General features: G+C 27.7%; 1 protein-coding gene across 4 annotated transcripts in view; it reads left to right on the top strand.

Annotated features, from left to right (window-relative positions):
* Nucleotides 1-1,804: 1,804 nt before the first annotated feature.
* Nucleotides 1,805-16,687, top strand: part of LOC130673720 (neuropeptide F receptor) — a 47,452-nt gene continuing 32,569 nt past the window's right edge. For all 4 annotated transcript variants that reach the window (XM_057478881.1, XM_057478889.1, XM_057478897.1 and 1 more), the window contains exon 1: nt 1,805-2,332. In XM_057478881.1, the coding sequence (XP_057334864.1) occupies nt 1,952-2,332 (381 nt within the window). In that variant the 5' untranslated portion in view covers nt 1,805-1,951. The remainder of the gene's footprint in view (nt 2,333-16,687) is intronic.

Genomic DNA, 16,687 nt, shown 5'->3' on the forward strand with positions numbered 1-16,687 from the left:
TAATTAGATATGATCATACCTGGCTGTTATGACCCCATATATAATCATACATAAGTCTATATATGATCAGATCTATTTATATATAAGTCTATAGATAGTTAGATTTGATCATACCTGGCTGTTATGACCCCATATATAATCATGTACGTCTATATATGATCAGGTCTGATCATATATGAGTCTATATATAATTAGATATAATCATACCTGGCTGTTATAACTCCATATATAACCATATATGAGTCTATATATGATCAGATCTGATCATCTATAAGTTTATATATAATTAGATATAATTATACCTAGCTGTTATAACCCCATATATGAACATATATAATTCTATACATGATTAGATCTGATCAGACATGATTGATACAAACCCATATATAATTAGATATAGGCCTATATATAATTAGATCTGATCAGATTTCATTGATATGAAACCTATAAATATTTAAATATACATATATATATATATATATTAAATAATATGACAATTTCTTAATATCAATGTTATTAAATTTTTATTCTGTCAACTATCAATCAAACTTAAATCCCCAATACTTAAAAAATGTTCAAAGGTTTCGGCAGTAATTCAAAAGTATAAAGTATCAATTTGATTATTTGAGTTAAGTAATGCCATAAACGTTTCTTAATTGTAAGTGTATAACAGACTAGAGGATCAGACTCCAAACCATCGATAACCAAAGTTAAGCAGCATCGGCGTTGGACATTAATTGGATGGGTGACCTCGTAGTAAAATAATTGTCGATGGTTAATAATTTTTTTTTTTTTTTTTTTTTATTTAATTTTAACCGACATTGATATTGATGAAGACAATAAATCCTAATTAAACTACTTAATTAATAATTTACAGATATTCTAAATGAGATTCTAAAAATGACTATATTCGTTCATGCATGATTATATATAATCATATATGATCATGTATAAACAGATCAAGTTATGTATGATCAGACCTGGCCAATTTTTGGATCTGATCATATATAGACAATTATGCATGATCATATATGATTAGGCAAAATCATTTTTTCCCGGGTTTTCGTACGTCAACTACGTCTAAAATACGTTTTACGACAGATTTATATAAAACTTCCTCAAGAATGCTACTAGGACGTGTTATAAAATTATGATAAAATTTAATTAATTAAATTAGTGAGTATTCTCTATTCCCTGTGTATTATACATTCCCGGTAAAAAAACTGAATACACGCATTATGATCCAATGATAATTAACAATTTCATTTTTCTAGATATTATATGAAAATTAATATATGCTCGTGTCAGGTCATGTAAAAATAAAAAGGCTATTTATAGATTAAGAAAGTTGACAAAATCCCGTGAATAGTTAATTAAATTCATAGAATTTCTAAGTCAAATTTTTTCTATCGCCATCTTATAAATTCCATTAAATATTTATAATATTATACTATAAAGTGTAAAGACGTGAACTAAAATATTAATATTGAATTTTTAATTTTTTTATTTCAATAAAAAGACTTTAAATTAATAATTTATAATTTTTTAACTTTTTTAATTAAAAGTGAATTAATAAAAAAAAAAAATTAATATGAATGTTAATAAAAACAATAGCGGGAAGAAATAATTGAGAGCATTGTTATTTGCGTGTATATCGAGTCATGGACCGTAAGGAATCTGCGCGTAGTAGGGGATGAAAAGTAGGGGACGATAGGAGTATTGTCACGATAGAACACGCTTTTATATATTTATATATCTGTATATAATTCCACCCCATAATATTAAGCTCAGTCGTTGCCGCGACGTAGCCGTGATCGGTTGTATAATTTTTTTGTTGGAAAAAAATTTGTCGGGAAAATTCAAACTAAATTTTTTTTCTTATGACCAAATTAGTGTTTTAAATATTTGAGTGAGTAAAATAGAAAAAAAATATATTTATATATCATTAAATATGACGACAAGAGAAGACATTGACGCGATACCGAGTAAATATTATGAGACGATAGCTCATTATATATTAGGTTTAAAAAATTTATCATCTAAACACGATTTATCAAAACCGATGTTGCGATTGTCGGTAATTAAAATATATCCATTACTTATATTAATTTACTCGGTGTTAATTGCTGTTGGTGTTGCTGCAAATATAACTATGATAATACATATATCAAAAAATAAATTATATCGGGATCCTACTTATGCATTCTTAATAAATATCGCAATATCTGATATCATTAAATGTATAATTGTTTTGCCGATAACACTCGCGGTTTTATTGATACAAAATTGGGTGTTTGGAAAATTTTTATGCTTGTCATTAGCTATGATACAGGTAAGATTTATGTATACAAATATTTATGTGAAAAACATTTTTTTCTTCTTTTTGGGAGTAAACAATTTTTTTAAATTGAAGTATTTCATTCTTGAATAATATATATATTTATTGATAAATACTATTAAGCCTAGTTCATTTTTACTTTAATGAGTAACGTAATTTTGTCAATCTACAAAGAAAAAAAGGATTTCTTGATGCAACAAATTTTTACTCGCCTCAAGAAATTTTTTGCATTATTTACTGAAAACAAAAATTTACCGGGGGCGAGAAAAAAATTCTTACATCAAGAAATTTTTTCCAGTCTTAAGAAAATTTGTATCTTCAAGTTATATTCAGAAAAAAAGGATTTCTTGGTGCAAAAATATTTTGCATTATGAAATGAAAACAAAAATTTTCTTAGGGCTAGAAAAAATTTCTTAGCGCAAAGACTTTTTTTTTGACCCAAGAATTTTATTTTTTTGCATCAAGAAAATTTTCGTTTTCACTTCATAATGCAAAAAATTTCTTGGAATAAGCAAAAATTTTTTGTTTCAAGAAATCTTTTTTTTTTGTGTATTCGTAAATATTAAGTACGAAAATATATAGAGGAATTATATTATAAAATAAGACACTAATTTTGTGATAATTAAATTTTTTTTGTTTGAAAATACTTAGTTAGAGTTTGTAGAAAAAGATGGGGCAAGTTGATCAACGTGAAAATTTAATTTTCGTTTAAAAAAAAAATGCATACATTGTAATTGAGCAATAAATGTAAATAAATAATACAATAATACAGAGGACGGAAAATAATATAAAATAAAATAAACTTTTATTGAGATACAAAGATACATTTAGTTTCATTTCATGTCAAGTTGTTACTGACCTGAGCATATATCAGATATATAAATATATGAGAGTAATTCAAATCTATGAACTATTCATTTCAAATTGAAATGTATATTGTCTGATTCGAAATTTGAATCGAATAATTTCAATTTACGATTAACATGAAAGGTTCGTTTTTTAGGGAATTTTCAAATTTTTTTACCCAACCCACACTGTTAGAAGTATTTATTTGAGCCAAATATTTATTAATAGTTAATAAATGATTTATTAAATGAGATTTATTTGGGCCAAATAAGCCATTTATTAATAGTTAATAAATGGCTTATTTGAATAGAAAGAAATGACACATGAAGTTAATTAATTAAGGTTATGACAAATAATTTATAGGACTGTTTAATTTTATTTTTTTAAAGAAAATAATACACACAATTAATGTTAATTGAAGATAAAAATTATTATACAAAAGATATTAAAAAAATTAAATATTATAATAATTTTTTACTAACAATCACACTCATTCCATTCAAGGTTATAACCTTAACTTCATGTGTCATTTCTTTCTATTCAAATAAGCCATTTATTAACTATTAAGAAATGGCTTATTTGGCTCAAATAAATCTCATTTAACAAATCATTTATTAACTATGTATAAATCTTGTTTGGCTCAAACAAATACTTCTAACAGTGCAAAAAAGTTGAAAGTTAAAAAAAAAGCTTTTTTCAAATAGCTATAACTTCTTCAAAAATTTACTAATTGGGATGTTTGTTTTGTTCTAAATTTTCGTCTTTCAATGTGATTTCCGAAAAAAAATATCTATGTAATTCTTCACTTTTTCGAGGAAAATCATCTTTTTCTCAAACTTCGCGAATTTTTATTGTTTTTTTATTATAAAAAAACTGATCTATCTCGGAAAAAATCCCGCCCAACATGGAGTGGGCCGACTTTTTCTTCTATTTTTAACTTCCCGCTAAGAAAATTGTAAATTTTCAAAAATTCGGGAAGTTATTGGTTTCGGTCCGATTTACGAAAATCGAATTTCCATCAGATGTCGACGTTTCGAGGTCCTAGGAAGCTATCCTGACTAATTTCACGATGATGTCCGAGTGTATGTATGTGTGTACGTACGTACGTACATACGTAAATATTCATAACTCTTGAACGGATGAACCGATTTTGATCGTTGAGGTGTCATTCGACGCGGCTTGTTAATGTCTTGAAGCCGTAAAAATTTGAACTTAATCGGTAGGGTCCGTTCAGAGATATTTCAAAAATAAAATTTTTTCGAAAATGTTTTATTTGGATAACTTTTAATTTGCTCGATGGATTCATTCCAAAATCTAATCAGCTCTAAAACTCTATAAGCCGCGTCGAATGCCACCTCAACCATCAAAATCGGTTCATTCATTCAAGAGAAACCGTTGACGAAAGAATTCAAAAAAAATTTTTTCCTTGGTTTTTTCGAAATTTCTCAAAAACGGCTAAATGAATCAATTTCAAAATTTGATCAGCTTCAGAACTTGATAAAACGCGTCGATTACCACCTCAACCATCAAAATCGGTTAATTCGTTCGCGAGATATCGTGGGAGAAGGAAATGCTAAAAAATGGTTTTTTACAAAACAATGGCATACAAAAGTATTTGCGAGCTCGAAGAGCTCGAAAATGCAACCACAATAATGTTTTCGAGCTCAACGAGCTCGAAAACAGCGGGAAGTTTTGGAGCTGGCCCGCAGGGTCAACTGACAGACCGATTTTCTTTATCGATTTAAGGTAAAAATTTTCCACCTGGGCTTAATTCACAAAAAACTACTCTGAAAATTTTTGGGGATTTATAAAGGACCTCAGAGTTTGAAAAATTATGAAAAGGAAAATTGAAAGTGTTAATCTTCGGAAAAATTTCGATTTTCTTCAAAAACGTGAAGAAAAAAAAAATAGCAGACACAAAAATAATTATTTTGTATGTTTCAAAAACATGTACCTGAAGATCGGAACGTTTTTCACGAAAAGAAAATGAAAAAATCGAAATGAAAAGTAAAAAATCTACTGGATCTAGATTTCTGAAATGTTTCGTACGTCAGCCGAATATTGCAGCCTACCCCATTTACTTCTTAAGTAAAATTACACAAATTTTTTTCATTTTCGTTGCACGAAAAACGTTTCGATCTTCAGGTTCATTCAAAAACTACATTCCAGAACTAAAGGAATGAAAAAAATTGTCATTTGGTCCTTTTTTGATCAAACCACAGGCTTTTGAAATAGACATCCAACAAATATCATCTTGAATACGCCATTTTTAAAGTTTAGCTCGGCTTTGCTTTCTATATTTCTTCTTTGATTGAAAAAATATTTCTTATCATGTATTTTCCATTTTTTACTTTTTCTGATGATAAATTTTGTTTTGATTCTAAAATAAATCTAAGGAAATATTTTAGCGGTGTTTAAAACTTGAGCGTATGTAAATTTAAAAATTTTTTATACTCAAAAAAAAAATTTATAAAACCAATATTTATTATATTTATTCAAAAATCTTGCGTTTGTTAAAAACAGCAGTTTATATTCTATTTTACATGGCTTATTTCAATTGATTTTGCACACAATGTATGACTCCTGTTAATATTTACGTGTATATTAAAAACAACATATTTTTTATGAGTATTGATACTCATGGAACAATACCTCTTGCGTAAAAATATTCAAAGTTATATAACAGAATCAATATAAAAACAGTATTTTTTATAAATATTTGTACTATTTCGTTATTTTATCTTTACACGTTTTATTTATTTATATATATATTTTTTTTCTGTGAGTAGAAATTCTTTTAAAATGGAGTATCGGGAAATATTATATGGTTGCCTGAGTCCTCGATATTTTATTGTAAGCTTTAACATACACATATATGTATATATATCCGAATTCAAGCCATTTATATTCAGAGATAATTTTAACAATTTATAAAATGATTGAGGTATAAAATGTATAGTGGATAGTTTATTGTAGATAATCGAAATAAACATAAATATAAATGAGTTTTTTTTCCATAATAAAAAATATATTTTCAATCGTTGAATATTTTACAATAATAATGATCATATATTATTGTGTCATTAAAATAGATCGAATACAATATAAATGTCAGTTTCATTGATATAAATTATTCAGTAAATTGAAATTGTTATATATGATGCAAATAAATGTTATAAATAATATATTAGTTTAGATATATATATTTTTTTTTTCATTTGTCAAATAAAATAATATCAGGGTTTATAAAATTAATGTGTAGGATTTAATTAGCAATGCGATTGAAATTCATTGAGTTATTTATGCATGGTTGTAATTTGCATATAAACACATTGATATATATATAACATATTGAATTTTGCAAAAAATAAATATTTGGGATATATGACATACATTAGGGTGAGCCAAAAAAACCAACCTATCAAATTTACGTCTTAAAAAGGACCTATATATCGAGAAAAAAATTCTCTCATTGGGCAAAATTTTTAGCTCAATTTTAAAAGGTGTCGGTAGCCATCTGAAATTTCCCATCTAAATAACAGGCAAAAAAATTCTTTTTGATTAAAAATATTATAACTTTTGAACCATGTGAGACAAAAATTCGGCTCTAGAATATTCTTGTAGGGCATTAAATATCTTAAAAGAAAGTCCTGGGAGTCGAATTTGTAAACTTGATATTTCGTATACTAACAGGCTATCAAAGTCTAGAGTAAACAGAATCATACAAATGTAAGGTTTTATGTGGATTTTCCAAATACTTTTCTTTTATTGTGATCGATAACAAAATATTATTTGTTACAACGTGGATATTGTTGGTGATTTCATTGCACTACATGTAGGACAAATTTTCTCGTAGTATTGATATTTTTAATAATAAAACCTTAAATTTGTATGGTTCTGTTTACTCTAGACTTTGATGGCCTGTTAGTATATAAAGTATCAAGTTTACAAATTCGACTCCTCAGACTTTTTTTAAAGAAATTTAATCCCCTACAAGAATATTCTAGAGCCAAATTTTTATCTCACACGGTTCAAAAGTTATAATATTTTTAATCAAAAAAGTTTTTTTTGCATGTTATTTAAATGGGAAATTTCAGATTGCTACCGACACATTTTAAAATTGAGCTAAAAATTTTGCCCAATGGGTGAATTTTTTTTTCGATATACAGGTCCTTTTTAAGACGTAAATTCGATAGGTTGGTTTTTTTGGCTCACCCTAACATACATGCTAACATAGTTACATATTAACGCATATATGGGAACATATACGCAAAGCTTATCGAACATATTCGTTATTTGTGAGCATGTATATAATGTATGTGGGACATAAGTTCGCACATATGAATTTTTTTACACGGGTTATTAATTATTAAACAATAATTGAATATAATCTTAATGGATATTGGTATTTCATTAATAATGAATACTAATAAAAATAATAATATACAAATTTTCCAAACAAGCATATAGTATTAATTACCCCCTAGTAGCATTTTTTAGGAAGTTTTATGTAAATCTGAATTTTAAGTCTTAAGCAAGTCTACATGACCAGTTTTCGATAAGTCTTAGGCAAGATATTTCCGTAAGATATCTTAAGCAAATCTGTTGCAATACTTGGCTCGGATACTTGCGTAAGACCCATAAGCCAGACTTGCTTAAGATACCTGCAGATGGCATCCTTTACTTTATTACTTCTGGTCCGTATTCAGCATTATTGTAATAAATTCCAAGCTGTTCACTTGTAATGTTCGACTTTATTTTATCAACCGATAATATTAATAATTTGTAGCGCTTTTTATTTTAATGAGGACTAGGTTTGCTGTAGGTACTGAGTTTAAGCCCCGGGCAATGCAAAAAAAAAATAAAATAAAATAAACCCGATATCTAAAGAAATTCTGTAGCAACTCTTACTTAACATTGTTATTTTGCAAAAAAATTGCGAGTGAATTCAGAGTGATTACGGATTTTATTTCAATAGGAATTCACTCCGTCACTGGAAGTCACGGAGTTTAAAAAAAAAAATCACTCTGCTTACGAAGTAAATAAGGAGTTTGTTTTTTTAGTGGAGTGATTTCGGAGTGATCTGGATTTTATTTAAATCCGCATTCACTCTGATTCGGGGTTTTTCATATTAAAAAGAAACTCCTTTTCGAAGTGAATTTCACTCCAAGGGAATTAGAAAAATCGACAGTCATCTGACCTGCTTTCACTCCGGATTTACTCCACGTTCACTCCGCAAATTTTTTACGGTGTACTGTTATTAGACTTGATGAAATCTGCAGAAAGTATACTTGCGAAGTCCATTTTCTTCGAGTCTTGTTTAAATTTTCCGTAAGACACTTACTGAAGGACTTTCGTCAAGTAATTTGCTTACGAAAATGCTGCTAAAGCAATTCTGTAATTTTTACCACACATTTGGTAATGAATAATAAAAGTAAACTATGAAAAATTAGGTGTGAATACGGATTTTATCTAAATCCAAACTCACTCAATACTCGAAGTTCTGGAGTTTAAAAAAAAACCCTTCCGCCGTAGTAGAGCAAGGGAGTGAATAAATAGTTTTTTTTTTTGCGGAGTCATTTTGGAGTGATGTGGATTTTAATTACATCTGCATCCACTCTGAACTGGGTTTCACTCCGAAAATTTTTCACAGTATAGTGCATTTATTAATCGTCATTAGTGTTCAATATTATAATATATTAATTATTAATAGATCGAGTCTTGTTATATCCGGGTGTGATTAAAAATGTTTTTGGTTTAAACTAACAAAATTTACAAAATGGTCGTTTTTATTGCTGGACCCTATTATGCATGCACACACGTTATCGGCAATCGAAGTGAAAATTTAATTTCCATCATGTCAACAAGATCCTTTTGTAAGGATAATAATAGGGAAATGTTCATTTCCGGGGGATACTAGTCGAGCGGAAGCACATTCTCTTGTCTATTCACTTTTGATCACATCTGTCCATCCGTCCATCTATCCATCCATCCATCCACCAATATACATATATACATACATGTACCATGGGATGTACATCTATATCGTACACAAAGCGAAACAACACACACAAGACTTAATAAAATTATACTACAACCTTTTAAAATAAATAAACTATGGTCTATGCACGCAAAAAAATATATGATAAATTTTATTCAGATTTTCAATTCATTTTTATTGTTTGAACAATAAACCCGCATCAAAAAAGGTAATTCATAAATAATATAATATTGAAAGCGAAAAAGTATAAGAATGATTCTCTAAAATATATTGATATGAAAAAAAAAATAATCACTCTTGGTCTTTAAATTTTATTGTTTAAAATGATAAAATGATATGTATTTATATATGAAATGACGTACGTCATCTTGCCATATAGATATAGCCGCGCATCAGTAATACTTTAGGATAATTCTTTTACATACACTAAAAGCTTACAAACACAAGTAAAATTTCAATGTTTCAAACTATAAAAACTGATGCGCTTAAGATGTACTTTTTGACAATTTCAAGAAACTACACTGATAGAAGGATTTTTTTGTATTTAAAAAGATTTGTTAATATTTAATAAATAATTTATTAGAGGATAGGTCCTTAACAAATATTTATTAACAGTTAATAAATCATTTATTAGCAGCGATTTTTTTGTGCTAACCAAATATTTATTACTATTTAACAAATGATTTATTAACATATAAAAAATGATTTATTAATATTCAATAAATCATTAATTAGTATTTACACACTGGATTATTAATATTTAAAAAATTCCTCTTATTATTTTTAGAAAAGTTTTACATTAATCTTCTCGTGATGGGAAATCTGTAAATAAAATAAAATTATTTATCAATAATAAAATTATTTGAAATAATTTTTTGAGAATAATGAATTGAATTTAAAAAAATAAATAGTTGTAAAATAAAAAAGAAACCTACATATTCATTATATTTTTTATTTAAACAAAGTCGTAAACAAACACTAGGGATTATTTCTTTTTGGGTCTCTTCTCGAGTTTTAGTAAGGAATTCACCAAGGATTTCAAAGTCAGTTATATGGTTTACTAGAGTGGGAATACAAAAGTAAATTCATAAATTTAGTGTTAATTTTAGAAACGGAATATAAAAAATAAAATAGGATGACAAGACAATGAATAGGATAAGTACTGATGCTACTGAATATACCTTATATATAACTGTCAACTTACCACAAAAAATCGAGTATAACTCACTTAAATCCCACGATTGTAGCAAAGCTTCCATTTTATTAATTGTTTTCCACAAAGTATAAAATAATAAGCAACTTATCGTATGAAAATCATGTATATGCATATATATTTTTTTACAACTACGCGTTAAGTATAGCCATCTATCAACACCGACCACCAACAAAATATTTTTTAACTATTAACAAATCTTATTTGGTGGAAATAAATATTTTTTTCAATATATTAAAGCTTCTTAATAGTTACAAAAATTTTGTTCTCATAAAAAATAGATTTTGTTAATACTAACGAATATTGTTAATAGTAAAAAAATATTTTTTCCACCCAAAAAAATATCTGAAAAAGATTTTAATAAATTGATTTATTAAATACAAACAAATCCTTCTATCAGTGTACTAATTATATACCGCTGTATATAAAATCAATTGTTCGACATTGAAAATTTTATTTATCACACTGAATGTTTTTTTACTTTTTTACTGTATAAACTTAAATGTTCCAAACATCGAAAGTTGAAGCTAAAACGTTAAATTATTATAATTTAATTTTTTTATCTACCAAACAATAATTTCCATTACTTGTAACATGATTTATTTTTATATATAAGCTTTAAATTTCAATATTTAAATTAAGGTTATTATAATTTATTCTAAAAAACCACGAAATTACTGTTTGAAATGATTTTAATTTCAAGCTCTTAAAAAAGTGGTTCTGATCGATTTCAAGAGCTCTACATTAAAATGGAAATAATTAGAAAACGATGCGAAATTTGAAAAAACTTTACTGAAAATAATTTGTAGAGAATAAATTTGTCAACAATCCCGATGAAAAAAGATTTTATACAATTGTATAAAATTATATACAAAAAATGGCCCGATCCAATTGTATACAACTATATAGAAATTGTATACAATTCTATACAATTCAATATAATTATATACAATTCTATATAATTGCAATATGTAGAATTGTATATAATTATATAGAATTGTATACAATTTGTATAGAATTGCATACAATTTCTATCCAAATTGTATACAATTGGATCGGGCCATTTTTTCTATCCAATTATATATAGTCTATATAAAATTATATATAGTCCATATATAATTGATATATAATTCTATACAATTGTATTAAATCTTTTTTCATCGGGTAAAAAAGATCCCACAACATTTTGTGATAAGTCTGATAGTTTCGCCGGTAAAGTAAAAAGATCTCCAACTTTACTTCGAGCTCCAATAACTTTTGAATAGATGGATTTATCGAAAAATGATAAGAGACCTTTTTTGTAGAGCGTTCAATTTCCTACAAAACTATGTATTAGTCTATTCGATCTATTGATTTGTTAAAGAGTTAACAATACCTAAAGCTAAAAAAAATTTTTTCCCGTGTTATTTAAATGGGAAAATCGAATTTTTCAATGAGCTAGGTCTGTAATCGACATAGAATATTTTTGCTTGCGCGAAAATTTTTTATTTGTGTTGAACTATGATTTTTTTCACATGCACTTAAAAAAAAAAAAATGTTGCTCCGAAATGACGCACCCTAATATATATACATTTGACCTTGGCGGCATATGAGTTCGTTTTAAAAATTCAAAATATGTGTGATCAAAGGGCACTATTTTTCGCGTTAATTGCTTGTAATCGTTTGTGAATAACTGTTAAAAACGTATTTACTTCAAAGGCTATTTTTGATGAGAATTTAAAAGGTCGCTTTTAATTTTATACCTTTTACCCTATGAATCACGATGAACTTGTTATTCTTCAGTTTTTTTTATATTTTTTTTTTTTACTGTTTATTAATGAACTATTTTCCCTAAATGTCAATCATGTAAAGCTGTATATAGAAATTAATAATAGTGTTTTGATAAATATGTAAATTAATTTGTTATATCAGTGAATTAAATATTGCTTGCTAGGGTTAATATATATATATTAGGGTGGATTGGGATAAAATTTGGATCTTTTCATTTTCGCTCTTATACTTAAAAAATTGAATATTAGTAAATTTTTAAAAACAAATTTATGAAGTTTTTGAGTGAAACACAAAAGTCAAATTTATTTAAACCTCCCCAATACACAGAAAATAAAACTTTTTAGCGCAGGAAAAATTTTGCATTATTAAGTAAAAACAAAAAATTCCTTGGCTCAAGAAATTTGTTCTCAACCCAATTGTTTTTTTTTGTTTCTAAAAAATTTTTTCTCGCCCTAAGATAATTTTCGTTTTCAATTTTGAATTGAAATAGTTTTTTAGGACAAGTAAGAATACAAGAGCTCATTAGTCTGGCTGAAAAAAATTTTTTTTCATTGATTCAGTGGAGAAGAAATAAAAAGAAATGAAGCTTATTAGATAAACTTGTTATTTTTACAAACTTTGGAGGGCTGTAACTTTTTTTCATTTGAGATTACGAACGTTATGATTCATACTTATTTGTGGGAAATTCAATTTTTTGTCAGAACATGTTTATCAAAATTGAAAAAAACTTTTTTTCGTAGATTTTTTCACGTAAAGTGTGAGTTTAATTTAATGTAGTCTCTTGTTAAGCTTATATATAAATACATTTTTATAAGTATCAAAATAACACGAACAAAAGTGTTAACTCAACACTTAACGTGTGTTGCAGATAATATTTGAATGTGTTAATGTTTTAGAGGTGTCACGCTTAAATAACTGCAGACAAAACACACAAAAACCATGATAAAAGGGCGGTTATTTTGTCATTCGGTTATTTTGTCGCGGTTATTTTGTCTTTGGTTGAACTGTTACGCAACCGTTTTAGAACCGGTAACAGATGTAATTTTTTTTATTTTTATTATAATTTGTAATTGTTGCAATCTTAACTGTATAACTTCCGTTTTCTACAGTTTTTATTATTTTTTACATATTTTACATTACATAGCCTTTTAGTTACGTTTCAAGCAATTTAAAGTCCCTATTTTCTTTGGGTAAATATTTTATATATATTTCTAACAAACTATTCTAAACTTTTTCGGACTATGTTTCCTGGCCATCTTTTCCTTTTTCTATTCCATATCTCATTATTAGCTATCTGTTCTCATCTTTTTTTTCCATATTGTTTTGCAATCACAGTGTTTTTAGTGGACAGGATCGCAGACAGGTCGCAGTCTGGCGGCTATATGGAACAAATCCCACAGGTCAATGCATTATATCAACTTGTGAAAAATAATTAATTTGCTCTCTGTGGAATTCGAACCTGAGCCTGGCCAGTACTTGAGTTCGAAAACAAGAGTGTTATCCACTCGACCACAAGTACTGGTTAGTAACAGATGTATAATATTAACATTTTTAACTTCCCGCTAAGAAAATCGACGATTTTCGAAAAATTCGGGAAGTTGTTTTCACCCCGATTTGCGAAAATCGGAATTTCATCAGATTTCGACGTTTTGAAGTCCTAGGAAGTTATTTTGACTACTTTCAGAATAATAACTTTTTAATAAATTAACCGATTTAGATGGTTCTAAAATCTAATCAGCTCTAGAACTCAAAAAAAATAAAAAAATAAATGCGTCGATTGTCTCCCCGACCATCTCAATTGGGTGACCCCGATAATATCTCTAGCAATAATATCTCTGAAATAATATCTCATCAATCTTATCTTTGTTAATAATATCTCTCGAACAAAAAAGTCTCTGTATAAAAATATCTCAATTATTATTTTCTCAGCTAGTATGATCTCCAGAATTAGCATTTATGTCTGAGATGTTATTGTTAAGACATTATTATCTCGAGATCTTATTTCTCAGATGTAAAAAGGGGAAGCTGGAGTCCAGAGGCGAAGCCCCGGTGGGGGTTGGGGGGCGAAGCCCCCCACATTAAAAATATTTTTTTTAATAATTTTATTATGCCGGTATAAAGAAAAGAAATATTATATTGTTTGTAATTTTTTTACAGACTCAACTATATGATGACTAGCACGCTATATTAATTTCAATATGATAAATGTATTATTTGATGTTTAACTTCCTTAAACGCACGTTTTAGACTGTTTTCGAGTAAAAATACGTTCAAATCTTGTTAAAAAGGCGCAACACGATTACGCGCGTTTTTGTTAGCCTATTTCCGATAATAATAGGAAGAACAATTTGTCAAAGATATTTTTGCAACGAGACATTTATGTCTGAGATATTTTTGGACCGAGATATTTTTGTCTAAGATTTTATTGTTGAGATATTATTGTCTCGAGATGTTATTTCTGAGATTTAAAGGGGGGTAGCCCTCAATTGGTTAATCCGTTCGATAGATATCGTGGGAGAAAGAAATACTTAAAAACTGTTTTTTCGCGAATATCTTTGGAATGACTGATTCAATCATTTCCGATATTTTATCAGATTTCGAATCCAATAAAATGCGCCAATTGCCACATTAAACATCAAAATTGATCGATTAGTTCAAAAGATATCGACGACGAAACGTTTAAAGAATAACATTTTGTCATTTTTCCCGGATAGATCTTAAAAATGTGTTCAAAATCATACCTACTTTTTGTCTTTTTCAATCACCACATGATGTAATCCAATTCGTTCCTTAGTTTAAATAATATTATCACCGAAAAACTTGAATAAAGACCGTTTCCAACGATTTTCTCGAACATTTTATATATATTAGCTTTCTGATCTGAGGTCAAAACTCATCCTAATCTTTATTTTGATCACTTAAATTTTCTGCCTAAAAAACGCTTGTTCATAAATTACTTTCATCGATTCTTAAATTTTCAAACTTTAATTGGAAAACTTAGAATTCTGATACGCCAACTGGTGGCTTAAGCTATAACTACTCAAAGTAGGCTAAATCATGAATGCTTACATGTGTCTATACGTCTATCAGCTAATATAAATAATAAATACTTAATTCTCTCTATAATTGTTGTGTTTCTATGAATTAAAAAATTGTTTTCGTTCAATTAAAAAAAAAATTTCTAATTTATAAACATGGAATTTCCATCAAAAACAAGTAAAAGTAACATATATTGTTTGTATGGTTGTAAAAGTCGTGCTTCTAAAAATGACCGGGTTCATTTTTTAGTGTTCGTTGAATGATTGCAAACGTGGTTACTTTAAAAAATAAAATGGATCATGAAGATAAATTCGACCGTTTTGATGATTGCTGACAGAAATAAAACAGTTTTGCTACCAAGTTCTTACATGAACCATCAAACCAACTTAACAAGGAGAACTCATACCCACGATCCTTCCATCTTTGAAAACTCTGCCATTTATTTTATCCGGATCATCTCGAATACTTGATGATTAAAGACAAAAAGTAATAATTTTTAAACAATTATTGTCCTCACTAACTTTACCAAAGTTCAACGAGTGTCCGTGCACTGAAAAAAAATTTGTTATCTTAACAAAAGTCAAGATTACGCAGTTATTTGTTAAGATAACAAATCCATCTTGGTCAACGCAACGAAGTAACATTTGTTGTGGTAAGTAAAGTGAAGTTGCCGTTATAACGAATGACATGCGTTGAGCTGAAAATACAATTAGGTTTTATAAAGATATCTTGACTCGAGAAAATTTGACTTCACCTGAGATATTATCGCTTTCCGATATATTCTCTTGAATCAAGAAAATCACGTCTTCAAGGCGCCCGCCTTTAACTATACTTAGACATATACTTTTCAAAATAAATAGCGTTTAATATTTTAGCCATAATTTACGAACCCAATTTATGTCCAAAATCCAAAACTCGTGATAAATTCTTAATGATATTGTTGACCTAACTAAAGCATAAAAATATACGCGTATTCAAAAAATTTTTCCTCAACACATATTATTTGTTACAACAGCAACTTCACTTTACTTACCACAACAAATGTCACTTCGTTGCGTTAACCAAGATAGTTTTGCTATCATAACAAATAGCTGTGTAATCTTGATTTTTGTTATTATAGTAAATTTTTTTTTTCAGTGTGATTTATTATATTTTCATCGCCGGTAAAATTTTCACTTTGAAGTGTTCCACTAACAAATTGACAAATGTGATGAATTGATACACGCATTATTTACTGTAATAATCTTTAACACTTATAATAATTTAAATAAATTATCAAAACATAAATAAGCCAGTTGATTTTATAAAGTAAACATTCAGAGCAGCTTACTTTAATTAGTTTATTTTTTGGCCACCAGATGACTAATATCTAAGCCACGCCCATTCTAAGGTTCCCAATACAAAACGTAAATTTTTTTAGGTTGAAAAGCTTATAAAAACAGAATCGGATTCAAATGCATTTTCGAGCTCAAAGAGCTCG

This window comes from Microplitis mediator, chromosome 1 (genome assembly GCF_029852145.1).
Source record: "Microplitis mediator isolate UGA2020A chromosome 1, iyMicMedi2.1, whole genome shotgun sequence".
In the NCBI taxonomy this organism is placed as follows: domain Eukaryota; kingdom Metazoa; phylum Arthropoda; class Insecta; order Hymenoptera; family Braconidae; genus Microplitis; species Microplitis mediator.